The sequence below is a fragment of the Cervus canadensis genome, chromosome 21 (assembly GCF_019320065.1).
Source record: "Cervus canadensis isolate Bull #8, Minnesota chromosome 21, ASM1932006v1, whole genome shotgun sequence".
Classification (NCBI taxonomy): Eukaryota; Metazoa; Chordata; class Mammalia; order Artiodactyla; family Cervidae; genus Cervus; species Cervus canadensis.
Genome location: NC_057406.1, coordinates 17,431,615 through 17,451,845, shown reverse-complemented (window position 1 = coordinate 17,451,845; position 20,231 = coordinate 17,431,615). Strand labels below are relative to the sequence as shown.

The 20,231-nt window shown below is 40.7% G+C and overlaps 1 protein-coding gene across 1 annotated transcript in view; it reads left to right on the top strand.

Moving 5' to 3' along the window:
• Nucleotides 1-5,178, top strand: part of LOC122423128 — a 168,744-nt gene extending 163,566 nt beyond the window's left edge. Inside the window, exons 35-38 of the mRNA XM_043439908.1 lie at nt 560-750; nt 1,163-1,258; nt 3,755-3,900; nt 5,152-5,178. Of these exons, the coding sequence (XP_043295843.1) occupies nt 560-750; nt 1,163-1,258; nt 3,755-3,900; nt 5,152-5,163 (445 nt within the window). The 3' untranslated portion in view covers nt 5,164-5,178. The remainder of the gene's footprint in view (nt 1-559; nt 751-1,162; nt 1,259-3,754; nt 3,901-5,151) is intronic.
• The last annotated feature ends 15,053 nt before the right edge of the window (nt 5,179-20,231 follow it).

Here is a 20,231-nt window from a genome sequence, read left to right as displayed (position 1 = left end):
GAAGTAAGTAGTTCTGCTGCTCTGAGCTGTGTGACAGAGGAGACCCCCACATTTTCAGGGACCTGCACTGTGGAATCTAAGTATTTCTGGCAATATTATCCACATCAGTATAGAAAAGCCTAATGATCAGGTGTTTTAATCCTATTAAATAATGGCAGCTTCAATACTCTGGAGCCTTGCCAACTTTCATTTTATAAACATTCCTCCCTGGTGGCTCAGATGGTAAAGCATCTGCCTACAATGTGGGAGACCCAGGTTCGATCCCTGGGTTGGGAAGATCCTTTGGAGAAGGAAATGGCAACCCACTCCAGTACTCTTGCCTGGAGAATCCCATGGACGGAGGAGCATGGTAGGCTACAGTCCATGGGGTTGCAAAGAGTTGGACAGGACTGAGTGACTTCACTTTCACTTTTCCTCACAACTAGATTCAGAAGACAGTTGACTCAGGTCAGGTCAGGATCTGGGTCAAGTACATCTTGGAGTTCAGGCAAATCTCATGTATCTGAATGGTGACTTCATGGTCTTGAAGACTCAAAAGAGGACCAGGATAAGAACAGAGGGGTTCTTCTGGACTTATGACCCTCCTAAAGCCTCATGGCCCTCTTCTCTTCTCAGGAACCACTTCAAGCTCAGCTCCCAAACCTGACACCATCTCCCTTCCTGGGATCTTTTGTATCATTCTGGGGATCCTTCTTTTCCTGGTCCTCATCATGGGGATTCAGCTACACAGATGGAGAGCAGAGCATCAAGGTAGGCTTTAGGGATGCTAAATGATCTGAAAAGCAGCAGAAAGGGTATTGAGGCCCTTTTGCTATCAAGAAAAATGCACAAGTATTCATCTCCATCTTCTTTATCTGGCAAAAGATCCCACCTTCTCTATAGTACACATCAAGATTTGAAAGAATTAAGTCTTTGGTCCTGTACTGAATACAGAATCTCTCAAGAATTATGACTTCCTGTGTGAGGAATGTCAGTGGATATACTGAATGTGGAATCAAGGTCATGTTCAGGAAACCTAGTTCTGTCCCATAAGACTGAGAAAGGGGTCTTAACAGCCCAGAAGAGTTTCCCAAGGATGAACACTGGAGAGCACTGAAGGCTTTGTCTGTCGGTAAAGGGAATATCTCCAGGATCAATCTCTAAACTCATGCCACTTTCCCAGCCTTATCTGCTTTTGAAGATGCTGTTGATGAAGTCGTGTACCAGGAGATTGATGATCTCATGAAACTGGGGAAGGAGAACCTGTTGGACAGCCCAGGTAAGCTCCACACCCTCCACTCTGTTCATGGGCTGGCTGTGCATTATCTTCAGCAGAGACCTAACCTCACTAACGCAACTTCACACGGAGCTTCAAGCCTTCTCTCTACAAGTCTGAAGTCTCAGTATTTCTTCTAAACTATGACAGCAGGCCTCCTACCAGGAGAAAGATTTCCCTTTATCTATGATGATTTTCTCCCTATCAAGTAACCTGTCTGATGACCCAGCGACTAAGCTGCCGTATTACACAGGGCATGATGGAAAGGATGGAGACCCTGACTCTGCCCCAGGTAGCAGTTCTTTCCTTGGATGGTGGGGATGCAGAAGAGGAATCTTGTCTGAGGATCTCTTTCTGTTATTAAGTTTGGAAGGATCTTTTCTCGAGTTCACAACAATTTCCCCCTCTCTTGCCCACTCTGTGAACCTCAGAAATGGAAATATCAGACCCATTTCTCTGTATCCACTGCCACTTCTACTTAGCTATAGACTGAGTATGTAGCCAATAGTACATTATGTATCTAATGTACTATTAAAGGTCTTCAGTACAGTTCATCCACTCAGTCATGTCCGACTATTTGCGACCCCATGGACTGCAGCACGCCAGGCCTCCCTGTCCATCACCAACTCCCAGAGTCTACCCAAACTCATGTCCATTGAGTTGGTGATGCCACCCAACTATCTCATCCTCTGTCGTCCCCTTATCCTCCCGCCCTCAATCTTTCCCAGCATCGGGTCTTTTCAAATGAGTCAGTTCTTTGCATCAGGTGGCCAAAGTACTGGAGTTTCAGCTTCAGCATCAGTCCTTCCAATGAACACTTAGGACTGATCTCCTTTAGGATGGATTGGTTGGACCTCCTTGCAGTCCAAGGGACTCTCAAGAGTCTTCTCCAACACCACAGTTAAAAACCATCAATTCTTCAGTGCTCAGCTTTCTTTATAGTCCAACTCTCACATCCATACAGGACTACTGGAAAAACCATAACCTTGACTAGATGGACCTTTGTTGGCATTTTTATATGCTGTCTAGGTTGGTCATAATGTTTCTTCCAAGGAGTAAGCGTCTTTTAATTTCATGGCTGCAATCACCATCTGCAGTGATTTTGGAGCCCCCCCAAATTAAATCTGTCACTGTTTCCACTGTTTCCCCATCTATTTGCCATGAAGTGATGGGACCAGATGCCATGATGTTAGTTTTCTGAATGTTGAGCTTTAAGCCAACTTTTTCACTCTCCTCTTTCACTTTCATCAAGAGGCTCTTTAGTTCTTCTTCACTTTCTGCCATAAGGGTGGTGTCATCTGCATATCTGAGGTTATTGATATTTCCCCCAGCAATCTTGATTCCAGTTTGTGCTTCTTCTAGCCCAGCGTTTCCCATGATGTACTCTGTATATAAGTTAAATAAGCAGGGTGCCAATATACAGCCTTGACATACTCCTTTTCCTATTTGGAACCAGTCTGTTGTTGCATGTCCAGTTCTAACTATTGCTTCCTGACCTGCATAGAGATTTCTCAAGAGGTAGGTCGGATGGTCTGGTATTTAACTCAAAATTGTGTGGCTAAAGGGAATATTGGGAACTATGGTTGGATCCAGAGCTAGTATGATATTTTAATCGTTTCATGGATTTTTGTGTATGAGTGAAAGTTGCTCAGTCATGTCCAACTCTTTGCGACCCCATGGACTATACAGTCCATGGAATTCTCCAGGCCAGAATGCTGGAGTGGGTAGCCTATCCCTTCTCCAGTGGATCTTCCCAGCCCAGGATCGAACCAGGGTCTCCTGCATTGCAGGCGGATTCTTTACCAACTGAGCTATGAGGGAAGCAATTTTGTGTATATTGAGACAAAAATATTGATATTGATAAGCCCTATAATATATGGATCGATTGATGCTGGTACTTATCAACTATGAGAAGCTCTTATTTACGAGGAACTGGAGAAAGGAGGATCCCTCCCTGGATCTTCTCCAGATAGTAAAGATGGACAACCTCTGGAGGTGGGATCCTAAGGTCAACCAAGGTCTAGAAGGGACTGAAACCCAGGCGTCCTGTGACTGGGATGGTGGGATATCCTGTCTCTGAGTAACAGATGTCCAGGCTTCCCTCTCTTGCTAGTTCAGTGTCTCCCAGAGCTTCAAAGAGCACATGGACACCTGGGTTCTCCTGGTCCAGATTCATACTCCCCAGCCACTGATATGTGTATAGTATGTATACAACTTTGTACCACATCTTGAGAATAGTACCCAAAACTCATAGCACAATAGCTTTTGTTGATGCTTTATATGAGAGATCATGTTAGAAAATTATGATTGACCCTGATATATTGAAACATTCAGAAGATTTCTGAGCACACTGCGATCAAATATATGCCTTTGACACAACACTGGAATATGGAATCTATATTTATCAGTTATTTGAATCTCTGCATTAGAAGGGACTTGGAGAATCATTTAGTCCAACCCATACTTTGCTATTTCACCTATGTCCTTGTCTGTTTTCAGAATCTCCAGGACAGACTATCAATACCACAGGAAATGACTATGATGATGTTGATAAGCTACCTGTTCCTGTTAATCCTTTCTTCCCTGGGACAAATGAGAATAACTTTCCTCAAAGGACAGAGGTGGTACCAGGTATTCCCAGACAGGTGAGTTGATAGCTCAGCAGCCTGACTTCATCATCATGGAGAATATGAGTTTTGACCCACCAACAGTCAGTTTTTCTTTACTGTCAGAATTGGGGTAGCTTTGTATACTTAGATGGGTTTCCCAGGTGGCACTAGTGGTAAAGAATTCATCTGCCAGTGCAGGAGATGAAAGAGATGAGGGTTCGATCTCTGGATCACAAAGATCCCCTGGAGAAGGAAATGGCAACTCACTCCAGAATTTTTGCCTGGAAAATCCCATGGACAGAGAGCCCTGGCAGGCTGCAGTCCAGGAGGTCACAAATATTCAGACGTGACTAAGCAGGCACGTACCATATCTAGATACTATGTACTCTTCCTTATCCCTGGAATTTTGTAGCCACTTCATCTCTTCTGAGAGGAGAACACACTGTGTTCTGTGGTCCATGTACAGAGAACATCATCAATTGGATGTGGACACATTTGTTTGAGTTACAGAGGCTTTGTTCCTGTTTTCATACCTCAAATTAAACTCTATGTTCTGATAACAAATTTGGGGTTCCTTCAAATTGTGAGAACTAATCTGAAATTTTTTTAATAGAGATATAAATTTATGAGCTATAAAATTTGTTTTGAGAGAACTATATAACCACATGTTTAAAGTTTATTTCTCACTATTAATGTAGAATCTGCAATGGCCTTAATTAGAGAATCATGAAATATCACTAGAAGGGAAACAAGAGAAAATTTTTCCCTCAGTGTTTCAATTGCCAGATGAAGACTCTTGTTCTGTGGGACTAAATCTTCTGCTTATATGTGGGGGTGTGGTCCCTAGGAAGCAGGAGGTTGTGGAATTTGGTTGAGTTGTGCCCTTTGGCATCTGATAGAGGACCCAGAGTGTTCTAATGAAGCTTGTAGTTCAGGCTTGATCTGTTATTGAGGTGCAGAGAAGAGGGCACCTGAGATGCTCTAAAGAGGTCATCTCCTGTCTCCACTTCTTGAGAAATCAGACCCACTGGGTGTGGAAGAGGTATGCACGTCTCTTTTCCACTTTTTGCCACTATTGGTCTGTCTCCTTTCCAACTGCCAAGGTCCAGACAAGACATTGCATGGAGTAGCTGAGTCAGTATGAAGTAGCTCCATCTAGACTTTTAGACAATGCTGGGTGCTCCCCCCACCTCAGATATTTTGTGGCGATTTTGTACTATCCTTCCATCAGAGGTTATGTCTTGACATTTTGTCACTACTAAAACTAGGTTCTCCTTACTGTTTCAGGCATTTCTCTGAAGTCTCTGAGAGAAACTGTGAACTCTGGCACCACTATTGGTCCATCTCCTTCCCAGCTGCCGAGGTCCAGAAAAGATGTTGCGTGGAGTGGCTGAGTCAGTATGAAGTAGCTCCATCTGACCTTTTAGACAATGCTGGGTGCCCCCCACACCAGATATTTTGCAGCCACTTTGTGCTAGTCTCCTTTTACCAGAGATTATGGCCTGTCTTTTTGTCACCACTGAAACCAGCTTCTCCTTATTGTTTCAGACATCTCTCTGAAGTCTCTGAGAGAAACTGTCAACTTTGGCGTGGAGGAGAGGGAGTCCTTGTTGGGACTGAGACAAGAAGAGCCTGGATATGATGATGTTGAGCTTAGCACCATGAGCACCATTTTTGAAGCAAGAAATTCTTGAAAGACATCTCTTTAATATTTGTTTCTCAAATAAATGAAAATCTTGTTTTTTAAATAACTGCAGTTTTCACATGGAACTATGGTTAAAGGAAATTATTCATAATAAAAATGTTAGGTATACTCACCACCACTGACCTTGGAAAATTCAAGTCTTCAAATACACCCCACTCCGTAAGTGAAATCTCAGTTGCGAGTCAGAGTTATTACCTCCCCATAGACTACATGTTTAACTTCCTTTGGGAACTGAGAAAGTCATGCTTTCTTAAATAGCATAAAAGTTTGAAATCTGGCCCTGAACTAAGTGTTTACACTTAGGTAAACTCAGAAACACATAACTGAATATTCCAAAATATCCTACATGCCGTCTACTAAAACCTAGAAATGAGGCTCACAGTGAATGGGGTTGATAAGGTGGGAAGGAAATGGTTACAGCTCTTCTGATTGTGCTCAAATTTTTATGGAATATTAATCACAAAAATTTACTACTGCTAACAGTATCTTTTACTCTAACTGCCTTCTCTCTTTTCTAGTTATTACATAACATCCTAAATCTCCCCCTTTGCCATCAGATTTCACATTCTAATTTTTATAAATCCTATTGTTCTCTATCCTTTTCCGCTAGTATCTGTTTTCCATTCCATTCTCTGGCTGTTTTTATGGGGACACCCAACGGCTCTAACCTTCCTATTTGTGAATTTTTTTAAAGTGGCTGTATCAGCTTTAAGGGCTTCCCAGGTGGCACTAGTGGTAAAGAGCCTTCCTGAGATGTTAAAAGACTTGGGTTCAACCTCTGGGTTCAGAAGATCCCTTGGAGAAGGGCATGGCAGCCCATTCCAGTATTCTTGCCTGGGAAATCCCTTGGACAGAGGAGCCTGGTGGGCTACAGCACATGGGATTGCAGACAGTTGGACACAATTAAGCCCTGGATCATCGAAAAAGCAAGAGAGTTCCAGAAAAACATCTATTTCTGCTTTATTGACTATGCCAAAGCATTTGACTGGATCACAGTAAGCTGTGGAAAATTCTGAAAGAGATGGGAGTACCAGACCACCTGACCTGTCTTTTGAGAAACCTGTATGCAGATCAGGAAGCAACAGTTAGAACTGGACATGGAACAACAGTCTGGTTCCAAATAGGAAAAGGAGTATGTCAAGGCTATATATTGTCATCTTGCTTATTTAACTTATATGCAGAGTACATCATGAGAAATGCTGGGCTGGAAGAAGCACAAGCTGGAATCAAGATTTCTGGGAGAAATATCAATAACCTCAGATATGCAGATGACACCACCCTTATGCAGAAAGTGAAGAGGAACTGAAAAGCATCTTGATGAAAATGAAAGAGGAGAGTGAAAAAGTTGGCTTAATGCCCAACATTCAGAAAACTAAGATCATGGCATCTGGTCCCATCATTTCATGGGAAATAGATGGGAAGACAGTGGAAACAGTGTCAGACTTTATTTTTGGGGGCTCCAGAATCACTGCAGATGGTGATTGCAGCCATGAAATTAAAAAGACGCTTACTCCTTGGAAGAAACATTATGACCAACCTCAACAGCATATTAAAAAGCAGAGACATTACTTTGCCAACAAAGGTCCATCTAGTCAAGGCTATGGTTTTTCCAGTGGTCATGTATGGATGTGAGTTGGACTGTGAAGAAAGCTGAGTGCCAAATAATTGATGCCTTTGAACTGTGGTGTTGCAGAAGACTCGTGAGAGTCCCTTGGACTGCAAGGAGATGCAACCAGTCCATCCTAAAGGAGATCAGTCCTGGGTGTTCATTGGAAGGACTGATGGTGAAGCTGAAACTCCAGTACTTTGGCCACCTCATGCGAAGAGTTGACTCATTGGAAAAGACCCTGATGCTGGGAGGGATTGGGCGCAGGAGAATAAGGAGATGACAGAGGATGAGATGGTTTGATGGCATCACCGACTTGATGGACATGAGTTTGAGTAAACTCTGGGAGTTGGTGATGGACAAGGAGGACTGGCGTGCTGTGATTCATGGTGTCACAAGGAGTCAGACATGACTGAGTGACTTAACTAACTAAGCAGGCATCTTGGATTAACTTTAAACTTTCCCAAGCAATCCTCACATATTTATTGGAGTTGTATCAAAAGAAATAGTTGGTTGACAAGAAATGGCAGGTAAGCTAAACAATGCTACTTTCTTGCTTAAAAAACACTATTGTTCATGGCTAACTGTATAAAAAAAGTTCCCAAAATTCAGTTTTTTTGCATTCCAGCACAATGAATATTTCCACACCCATATTCTAATTATATAACTATTTAACTAAGATTTTCTTTACATTTCCTAACTTTTCGTCTTTTTAACTTAAGTATTGTGTTCAAAAATGAAACATGTATTACTACTTAGACTACCCCCGAAATGATGTAAGATTTTCTAAACTCCACAAGCTATTTGTACAGCTATTTTTGCAAAGTCCCTGAGTAGTATCTTAAGTGAAAACCTAGGAAACAAGTGACATTAGGAAGCTTAAAACCCTTAGCTCAAGTCTATGAAGCTCTGCATTTGGAGTTTTACTTCCTTTCCTCAGCCTCCCTATATCCTTACAAACATTTCAGGAACAAGCAATACTGACCTAAGCAACATTCCCTAAACACATCAGATTCTGTTGCAATTTTGTGTCCTGCATACATTTCTTCTCTCTGTAATGGCCCTCTTTACTCTCTAGTGCTAACTTTTTTCTCTCATCTCTCCCAATTTCAAGTAAGTTGTTGGGGTTTTTTACTCACATCAGTTATTAATACAGTAAATTAAATTGAGTTAGTGTACTCATCAGATAATTAATGAGGTATAATCCTACCAGAGAATAAATATACAGTATTTATTTTGTACCACTATTAACTAGTTTTTTGGAAAAGGCTCTGATGCTGGGAAAGATTGAGGGCAGGAGGAAAGGGGGACAACAAAGGATGAGATGGTTGGATGGCATCACCAACTCAATGAACAAGAGTTTGAGAAAAGTCTGGGAGATGGTGAAGGACAGGATGCCTGGCTTGCTGCAATCCATGAAATTGCAAATAGTAGGACATGACTCAGCGACTGAACAATAGCAACAACAACGAGATACTCCAGTTACATTTACTAACATTGTAAAGAATTCATCTTTTGTTCTGCTAAGCAAGTAGGGGAAAGAGTGCACATCATCCAAATATCCAAATAAAGTGTAGACATCTCTTCAAGAAAATTGGAGATATCAAGGGAATATTTAATGCAAGCTTGGGCATGATAAAGGACAGAAACAGCAGGGACCTAATGGAAGCAGATGAGATTAAGAAGGGGTGCCAAGAACACACAGAAGAACCATATAAGAAAGGTGTTAATCACCCAGATAACCACAAAGGTGTGGTCACTCGCCTAGAGCCAGACATCCTGGAGTGTGAAGTCAAGTGGGCCTTAGGAAGCATTAATGCAAATGAAACTAGTGGTGATGATGGAATTTCAGATGAGCTATCTCAAATTAAAGTGCTACACTCAATATGTTAGCAAATTTGAAAACTTAGCAGTGGCCACTGGACTGAAAAAGATCACTTTTCATTCTAATCACAAACAAGGGCAATGCCAAAGAATGTTCAAACTATGATACAATTGTGCTTATTCTACATCCTAGTAAGGTCATGCTCAAAATCTTTAAAGCTAGACTTCAGAACCGAGAACCTCCAGATGGGCAAGTTGGGTTTAGAAAAGGCAAAGGAACTAGAGATCAGATTACCAACATTTCTGGATCACATAAAATGCAAGGGAATTTCAGAAAAACAGCTACTTCTGCCTCATTGACTATGCTAAAGACTTTGTGTGGATCACAACAAGCTGGGGATAATTCTTAAAGAGATGGGAATATCAGACCACCTTATCTGGCTCCTGAGGAATCTATATGAAGATCAAAAGCAATAATTAGAACCAGACAGTGAACAACTGACTGGTGTCAAATTGGGAGAGGAGTACATCAAGGCTGTATATTCCACCCAACTTATTTAAGTTATATGCAGAATACATCATGAGAAATACTGGGCTGGATGAATCACAAGTTGGAATCAAGTTTGCTGGGAGAAGTATCAACGACCTCAGATATGCAGATGATACCACACTAATGGCAGAAAGCCAAGAGGAACTAAAGAGTCTCTTGATGAAAGTGAAAGAAGAAAGTGGAAAAACTGACTTAAAACTCAGTATTCAAAAAACTAAGATCGTGATCTGTTTCACCCTAGATAATATACATGTTTTGATGCTGTTCTCTTGAAACATCCCACCCTCGCCTTCTCCCACAGAGTCCAGAAGTCTGTTCTGTACACCTGTGTCTCTTTTTCTATTTTGTAAATCCATGGCTGATTCATGTCAATGTATGACAAAAACCACTACAATATTATAAAGTAATTAGCCTCCAACTAATAAAAATAAATGAAAAAAAAAATGCATGGCACACAGAAAAAAGAAACAAACAAACAAAAAAAACCCTGAGATCATGGCATCCGATCTCATCACTTCATGGCAAATAGAAGGGGAGAAAATGGAAACAGTGACAGATTTTATTTTCTTGGGCTCCAAAGTCACTGCAGACATTGACAGCAGCCATGAAATTAAAAGACTTTGCTCCTCGGAAGAAAAGATATAACAAAGCTAGACAGCACATTAAAAAGCAGAGATCATTTTACCAACAAAGGTCCATATAGTGAAAGCTATGGTTTTTCCAGTATCCATGTACAGATGTAAGAGTTGGACCATAAAGAAGGATGAGTGCTGAAGAATTGATGTTCTCTAATGGTGGTGCTGGAGAAGACTCTTGAGAATCTCTTGGACTTCAAAGAAATAAAATCACTCAATCTAAAGGAAATCAACCCTGAATATTCATTGGAAGGACTGATACTGAAGCTGAAACTCCAGTACTTTGGTCACCTGATGCGAAGAGCTGACTCTTTGGAAAAGACCTTGATGCTGGGAAAGATTGAAGCCAAAAGGAGAAGGAGGCAGCAGAGGATAACATGGTTATATAGCATCACGGACTCAATGAATGTGAATTTGAGCAAACTTCCAGAAAGAATGGGGGACAGAAGAGCCAGGCATGCTGCAGTCCTTGGGACTGCAGAGTCAGACACAACTTAGTGACTGAACAACAGCAACAACAAGATCTAATCTACTCCAGACATTTGAGTGGCCAAGAGAACACTCATTCTCCAAAAAAGTGTATTTCTCCATCTAAGGCGTGTGTGGTCCCTGGGGAGGGGCTATCTGTGGATGCAGCCTGTGATTGTATTTGTGGGCATTCTGTAACATGTGTCAAGGCAACTAAGAGCAGAGTTGGACTGTCATTGAGAAACTCAGATTTTTTTCTGTCTTCTGTCTCCTTCTTATTGTGAATTCACACCTGTCACTTGTGAAAGGAGAAAATTTAAATTTATTTTTATGATTCTTACTATTCTTGGGCATCTCCTTGCTGATTGTGTAGATAGAAAGCAGGTCTTCATGGAGCTCCTGTGTGAGTACAAATCTCCTGTGATGCAGGATTTCCACATAAGCTGAGGTCCCAGAGGTCAGATGGACCAGATCTGAGAGGACAGTCCTGATATATCCTCATTGTAACTGATGTGAAATAGCCTGAGCCTCCCTGCCCACAACTGGGTCTCACAGATGCTGTGTCATCCCCATTTACTTGACTTGCCTCCACCACAGGACTCTGTCCTATCCCTTTCTCCTGGTTCTAATAAAAATTCTCTTTGATACTTCAGGCTCTTTTCTTCACTTCTCTAGAGAGGTGACTGATCCTGGAAAAGGAGAAGAGAGCCCCTGGCTGCTGTGAGGGGAGAAAGTGGACACTGGGTATGATGACATTGAAATAAGTGTCATGGAAACATCACCAGTGACTTACCCATGATAGTATATTAAATATGAGACTTGCCTGTGAGTGTCCAGGAGTCTCCAGTGGAGGTGTGGGTCAGTGGTGGCCTGCTGCAGGGTTGGGGGCACTGAGTGTAGCAGTACATACATGGGATATTTTGAATGAGGTCACCATCATCTTCATTACCTCCACCATAGCTTGGCCCCAGATAAATAGCAGGGAGGGAACATAGCTCCACCCATCAACAGAAAATTGGATTAAAGATTTACTGAGCATGGCCCCACCCATCAGAACAAGAGCCCATTTCCCTCTCAGTCAGTCTCTCCCATCAGGAAGCTTCCATAAGCCTCTTATCCTTCTCCATCAGAGGACAGACTGAAAACCACAGTCACAGAAAACTAACCAATCTAATCACATGGATCGAAGGCTTGTCCAACTCAATGAAACTATGAGCCATGCCGTGTAGGGCCACCCAAGATGGGTGGGTCATGGCGGAGAGTTCTGACAAAATGAGAAGGGAATGGCAAACCACTTCAGTATTCTTGCCTTGAGAACCCCATTAACAGTATGAAAAGGCAAAAAGATAGGACACTAAAAGATGGACTCCACAGGTTGGGCGGTGCCCAATATGCTACTGGAGATCAGTGGAGAAATAACTCCAGAAAGAATGAAAGGACAGAGCCAAAACAAAAACAACACCCAGTTGTGGATGAGACTCAAGATGGAAGCAAGGTCCAATGCTGTAATGAGCAATATTGCATAGAAACCTGGAATGTTAGGTTCATGAATCAAGGCAAATTGGAAGTGGTCAAACAGGAGATGGCAAGAGTGAACATCAACATTTTAGGAGTCAGCGAACTAAAATGGACTAGAATGGGTGAATTTAACTCAGATGACCATTATATCTACTACTGTGGGCAAGAATCTCTTAGAAGAAATAGAGTAGCCATCATAGTCAACAAAAGAATTTGAAATGCGGTACTTGGATGCAATCTCAAAAATGACAGAATGATCTCTGTTCGTTTCCAAGGCAAACCATTCAATATCACGGTAATCCAAGTCTATACCCTGACCAGTAATGCTGAAGAAGCTGAAGCTGAAAGTTTCTATGAAGACCTACAAGACCTTCTAGAGTAACACCCCAAAAAGATGTCCTTTACATTATAGGGGACTGGAATGCAAAAGTAGGAAGTCAAGAAAGACCTGGGGTAACAGGCAAATTTGGCCTTGGAGTACAGAATGAAACAAGGCAAAGGCTATACAGTCTTGCCAAGAGAACACACTGGTCATAGCAAACACCCTTTTCCAACAACATAAGAGAAGATTCTACACATGCACATCACCAAATCGTCAACACTGAAATCAGATTGATTATATTCTTTGCAGCCAAAGATGGAGAAACTCTATACAGTCAGCAAAAGCAAGTCTCAGAGTTGACTATGGCTCAGATCATGAACTTCTTATTGTCAAATTCAGACTTAAATTGAAGAAAGTAGGGAAAACTACTAGACCATTCAGGTATGACCTAAATCAAATCCCTTATGTTTATACAGTGGAAGTGATAAATAGATTTAAGGGACTAGATCTGATAGATTGCCTGATGAACTATGGACAGAGGTTTGTAACATTGTACAGGAGACAGGGATCAAGATCATCCCCAAGAAAAAGAAATGTGAAAAAGCATAATGGCTGTCTGAGGAGGCCTTACAAATAGCTGTGGAAAGAAGAGAAGTGAAAAGCAAAGGAGAAAAGGAAAGATATACCCATGTGAATGCAGAGTTCCAAAGAATAGCAAGGAAAGATAAGAAAACCTTCCTCAGTGATCAGTGCAAAGAAATAGAGGAAAACAACAGAATAGGAAATACTAGAGATCGCTTCAAGAAAATTAGAGATACCAAGGGAAAATTTCATGCAAAGATGGGCTGAATAAAGGACAGAAATGATATGGACCTAACAGAAGCAGAAGATTTTAAGAAGAGGTGGCAAGAATACACAGAAGAATTGTACAAAAAAGATCTTCACGACCCAGATAATCATGATGGTTTGATCACTCACGTTGAGCCAGACATCCTGGAATGTGAAGTCAAGTGGGCCTTAGGAAGCATCACGACGAACAAAGCTAGTGGAGGTGATGGAATTCCAGTTGAGCTATTTCAAATCCAGAAAGATGATGCTGTGAAGGTACTGCACTCAATATGCTAGCAAATTTGGAAAATGCAGCAGTGGCCACGGGACTGGAAAAGGTCAGTTTTCATTTCAATCCCAAAGAAAGGCAATGCCAAAGAATACTCAAACTACCACACAATTGCACTCATCTCACAAGGTAGCAAAGTAATGCTCAAAATTATCCAAGCCAGGCTTCAGTAGTACGTGAACTGTGAACTTCCAGATGTTCAAGCTGGCTTTAGAAAAGGCGGAGGAACCAGAGATCAAACTGCCAACATCTGTTGGGTCATCAAAAAAGAAAGAGAGTTCCAGAAAAAAACATCTATTTTTGCTTTATTGACTATGCCAAAGCGTTTGACTGTGTGGATCACAATAAACTGGAAAATTCTTAAAGAGATGGGAATACCAGACCACCTGACATGCCTCTTGAGAAATCTCTATGCAGGTCAGGAAGCAACAGTTAGAACTGGACATGGAACAACTGACTGGTTCCAAATAGGAAAAGGAGTACGTCAAGGCTGTATATTGTGACCCTGCTTATTTAACTTATATGCATAGAACATCATGAGAAATGCTGGGCTGGAAGAAGCACAAGCTGGAATCAAGATTGCTGGGAGAGATATCAATAATCTCAGACATGCAGATGACACCACCCTTATGGCAGAAAGTGAAGAAGAACTAAAGAGCCTTTTGATGAAAGTGAAAGAGGAGAGTGAAAAAGTTAAAGCTCAACATTCAGAAAACTAAGATCATGGCGTCTGGTCCCATCACTTCATGGCAAATAGATGGGGAAACAGTGGGTACAATGAAAGACTTTATTTTCTTGGGCTCCAAAATCACGGCAGATCGTGACTGTAGCCATGAAATTAAAATACGTTTACTCCTTGGAAGGAAAGTTGTCACCAACCTAGACAGCATATTAGAAAGCAGAGACAATACTTTGCCAATAAAGATCTGTCTAGTCAAGGGTATGTTTTTTTCAGTAGTCCTGTATGGATGTGAGAGTTGGACTCTACAGAAAGCTGAGTGTGAAGAATTGATGCTTTTCAACTGTGGTGTTCGAGAAGACTCTTGAGAGTCCCTGGGACTACAAGGAGATCCAACCAATCCATCCTAAAGGAAATCAGCCCTGAATATTCATTGGAAGGACTGATACAGAAGCTGAACCTCCAGTACTTTGGCCACCTGATGCGAAGAGCTGACTCATTTGAAAAGACCCTGATGCTGGGAAAGATTGAGTGCAGGAGGAAAAGGGGATGACAGAAGATGAGATGGTTAGATGGCATCACCAACTCAATGGACATGAGTTTGAGTGAACTCTGGGAACTGGTGATGGACAGGAAGGCCTGGCGTGCTGCAGTCCACAGGGTCACAAAAGAGTCGGACATGACTGAGCACCTGAACTGAACTGAACTGATGAGATGAATCTTCAGATATAGTTGCCTATATTTCAATATGGTAGTGCTAACCTATAAATGTGTTTATGGAAGTTGCTCAAAAAGAAATAGTCTCAATCAAGTAGCTTTTTGCTTTGTTGATAAGCTAGCATGTTCCACATCAAATGCTTTTAGAAGATTGGTCTTCAAACACCATTTCCCTCAAAGAAAATACAAGATGAGTGAACTGACTATTTTTCTCACCTGTCTTAGAGGCTAATAAAGGGATGCCTTTGCCCAGAATCACAGATGCTCCAGGTCACTCTTACTTAGAAAAAGGATCTAAACTTGGTCCGTACTCACACCCTTCCACCTAGTAAGATGAACTCTTTGAAAAAACCCAATCCTGAACATTCCTGGATGTTCTTCCCTGAGATGTCATGTCACTTGTTTGTAACCAGTTCTGGGGCACAATATTGGGTATAAGTTTCAAAGTTGAGGCTGGGAGGTCAGCTGGTGGGAAAGAATGGACACAGCTTTCCTTATCCTGCTTAATGTTTCAGGGCCAAATAAAAATCTAACTCTACACAACTCTTTCTTCCTTTTTCATTTCCAATTCCCTGGGTTACTCTTTCTATTGATTCCTCAAGCCTGTACAGACTCCTAATCACCCTTCTCCCATGTCTAGCTTGTTATCAGCCCTTTTAAATCCACCCTTTCCTCTCTATCACTTCCTACTATTTTTCAGGACACTGTCACTTCTTGTCTGTCCAATTATCTCGGCTCTGTCACTTGCAAGCTGATTTAGAGGAAATTGGAGCTCATTCACACCCTATATCCAGTGGGACAAGAGTACACAGAGGATCCAGAAGACGGAATGTGGACAGAAAGATCAGGAAATTTGGGCTACTTATATTTCAAAGATGTGAATGAAGGGTCTGAGATGACTGAACTCTTGGAAGAATTTCAGAACAATGGGCTTCTCTGAAAACATACTGTTTCAGCAGTGCTTTGATCTAGTAACCATCAAAAATGTAAATGTGATCCAGCTATGATTCTTAGGGGTAGAGAGAGCTGTCTTGTAGGAGTGGCAGGTAAAGTCCTTTAAGAATATCAGTGGACTTCTTAGAAGAAATCTGGCAGGCCAGGAGAGACTGAGATGATATAGGCAAACTGATGAAAGAAAAAACCTGCCAACCAAGAATACTTTTCCCACGAAAGTTGTCTTTCAGAAATAAATATGAGATAAAAACTTTCCCAAACCAACAATAGCTGAGGGAGTTCACCAACACTAGGCTTTCCTTACAAGATTGCTGAAGGAAGTTCTTCAAGTAAAGTGAAGGATGCTAATTACTACATGAAAAAAGTGAAATTATACAATAAATTAGTAAATATAAGTATTTAATCCAATTCAGACTACTAACACAGTAATATTGCAGTGTGTTAACCAGTTAACTCTGGTCTAAAGGAAGTATTAAAAATAACTATAGAGAAAAATATTTTGTTAGTGGGTACACAATATAAGAAGAGGTAAAATCTGACAACAAAAACATAAAATAGAAGAAGTTGCAAAAAAGTTAGAGCTTATGTATGGGATTGAAATTAATTTGTTATTAGTGTAATATAGGCTATTGTGTGTATGAGATGTTTTATGTGAGCCTCGTGGCCAAAAAAAATATAAAATCCTTTAAGAGATTCACAAAAGATAAAGAGAAGGAAATCAAAGAGCAGTGTTATTCAAAACTGTCAGTTCACAATTCTAATGGTTGTGCAAAGCAGTTGAGTTGTCCTGGTCTCTACAACATCCTTCAAGATCAGGTCAAGAGGATTTGCCTTTCATGAAGTGAAAGACAAATTTAGCTGTTCTTTTTTTAAGCCAAAGACCTAGTTCTGCATGTCATCTCCTTCCTTACATCATATAGATGGTGCAGCTGTTTTTTTAAAATTGCAAATTTTCTTCTTGTGATATTCCTATATGGTTTTAATTTTAAAATTGCCAAATGATAAATCATATGAATATCCTGTCTTCTCTGTTGGGTCTGATTAAGACTTAACAAGAAGCCACATGTGAGTGTGTTGTGGTTTGACTTGTGTATCTTCAGAGATAGAGATTTGCAGTGGTCATTTTGACATATTTTTTGGTGATAAGCTCCTTCTTTTTGAAAATCAAATTTTTCTCTGTTAATTGCTAAAAACATTTGCCTTTAAAACAAAAATATCAATTAGCTAAGTGATGGCCTCAACAATAGTTCTTTTTCCTTAAGGTATTTTCTCTTAAATGTCTAGCACAGTGCCATTCAGTCATTCAGCAAATATTAGCTGAGCATCTATTAAGTTATAGAGAGTGGAAATACAGAGCTGATACTCAGGTACAGGCCTCACTCCAATCCTGGGCCCTGGAAGGGCCTCAGTAGATGCTTGTAGCCTGCAGGGGCCTTGGGTAGCATGCCCAGATGGGGAAGGATTCAGTAATAAGGAAAGGAGAATCTGTTCACAGACTTTTAGATGTTAAAGGATGAACTGTATTTTTTGCTGTATTTCCAGTGTTCTTAGGCTGGTCTGCAGGCTGGACTCAGCTGCACCAAAGCTCCATGTGCAATAGAGGGTCAATTCAATAGAGTTCAAATCTGAGCAGCCACTCAACCTTTGAACTCTGAGTACCACCCCAGTGGTGCTAACCTTGGGTTTAATTGTTTTAGGAATCACCACCCACAAGAATTCAGTATCTCTGGAGCTGATAATTACATCAGCTCTGAGCAGAGGTAGATTAATTATGAAGTTAATAAAGCTTCACCTTCACTTCTTCTCCTTGCTCCAGCCCCTTCCAAGGCCCAAGGAGGGTCTGTAGCACTGTGCTCAGAGGCCACCATCACCCTAATTGAAAAACCAGACAAAGATGCCACGAAAAAGAGAAAACTACAGGCCAATATCACTGATGAACATAGATGCAAAAATCCTTAACAAAATTCTAGCAAACAGAATCCAACAACATATTAAAAAAATCATACATCATGACCAAGTGGGCTTTATCCCAGGAATGCAAGGATTCTTTAATATCCGCAAATCAATCAATGTAATACACCACATTAACAAATAGAAAGATAAAAACCATATGATTATCTCAATAGATGCAGAAAAAGCCTTTGACAAAATTCAACATCCTTTTATGATTAAAACTATCCAGAAAGCAGGAATAGAAGGAACATACCTAAACATAATAAAAGCTATATATGACAAACCCACAGCAAGCATCACCCTCAATGGTGAAAAATTGAAAGCATTTCCCCTGAAATCAGGAACAAGACAAGGGTATCCACTCTCACCACTACTATTCCACATAGTTTTGGAAGTTTTGGCCACAGCAATCAGAGCAGAAAAAGAAGTAAAAGGAATCCAGATAGGAAAAGAAGAAGTGAAACTCTCGCTGTTTGCAGATGACATGATCCTCTACATAGAAAACTCTAAAGACTCTACCAGAAAATTACTAGAGCTAATCAATGAATATAGTAAAGTTGCAGGATATAAAAGTCAACATACAGAAATCCCTTGCATTCCTATACACTAACAATGAGAAAACAGAAAGAGAAATTAAGGAAACAATACCATTCACCATTGCAACAAAGAGAATAAAATACTTAGGAGTATATCTACCTAAAGAAACAAAAGACCTATACATAGAAAACTATAAAACACTGATGAAAGAAATCAAAGAGGACACAAACAGATGGAGAAACATACCGTGTTCATGGATTGGAAGAATCAATATTGTCAAAATGGCTATTCTACCCAAGGCAATCTATAGATTCAATGCAATCCCTATCAAGCTACCAACGGTATTTTTCACAGAACTAGACCAAAGAATTTCACAACTTGTATGGAAATACAAAAAACCTCGAATAGCCAAAGTAATCTTGAGAAAGAAGAATGGAACTGGAGGAATCAACCTGCCTGACTTCAGACTCTACGACAAAGCCACAGTCATCAAGACAGTATGGTACTGGCACAAAGACAGAAATATAGATCAATGGAACAGAATAGAAAGCCCAGAGATAAATCCATGAACCTGTGGACACCTTATCTTCAATAAAGGAGGCAAGAATATACAATGGAAAAAAGACAACCTCTTTAACAAGTGGTGCTGGGAAAACTGGTCAACCACTTGTAAAAGAATGACATTAGAACACTTTGTAACACCATACACAAAAATAAACTCAAAATGGATTAAAGATCTAAATGTAAGACCAGAGACTATAAAACTCCTAGAGGAGAACATAGGCAAAACACTCTCCGACATAAATCACAGCAAGATCCTCTATGACCCACCTCCCAGAATATTGGAAATAAAAGCAAAACTAAACAAATGGGACCTAATGAAACCTAAAAGCTTTTGCACTACAAAGGAAACTATAAGTAAGGTGAAAAGACAGCCCTCAGATTGGGAGAAAATAATAGCAAATGAAGAAACAGACAAAGGATTAATCTCAAAAATATACAAGCAACTCCTGCAGCTCAATTCCAGAAAAATAAATGACCCAATCAAAAAATGGGCCAAAGAACTAAACAGACATTTCTCCAAGGAAGACATACAGATGGCTAACAAACACATGAAAAGATGCTCAACATCACTCATAATTAGAGAAATGCAAATCAAAACCACAATGAGGTACCATTACACGCCAGTCAGGATGGCTGCTATCCAAAAGTCTACAAGCAATAAATGCTGGAGAGGGTGTGGAGAAAAGGGATCCCTCTTACACTGTTGGTGGGAATGCAAACTAGTACAGCCACTATGGAGAACAGTGTGGAGATTTCTTAAAAAACTGGAAATAGAACTGCCATATGACCCAGCAATCCCACTTCTGGGCATACACACTGAGGAAACCAGATCTGAAAGAGACACGTGCACCCCAATGTTCATCGCAGCACTGTTTATAATAGCCAGGACATGGAAGCAACCTAGATGCCATCAGCAGACAAATGGATAAGGAAGCTGTGGCACATATACACCATGGAATATTACTCAGCCATTAAAAAGAATTCATTTGAATCAGTTCTAATGAGATGGATGAAACTGAAGCCCATCATACAGAGTGAAGTAAGCCAGAAAGATAAAGATCAATACAGTATACTAACGCATATATATGCAATTTAGAAAGATGGTAACGATAACCCTATATGCAAAACAGAAAAAGAGACACATATGTACAGAACAGACTTTTGGACTCTGTGGGAGAAGGCGAGCGTGGGATGTTTCGAAAGAACAGCATCGAAGCA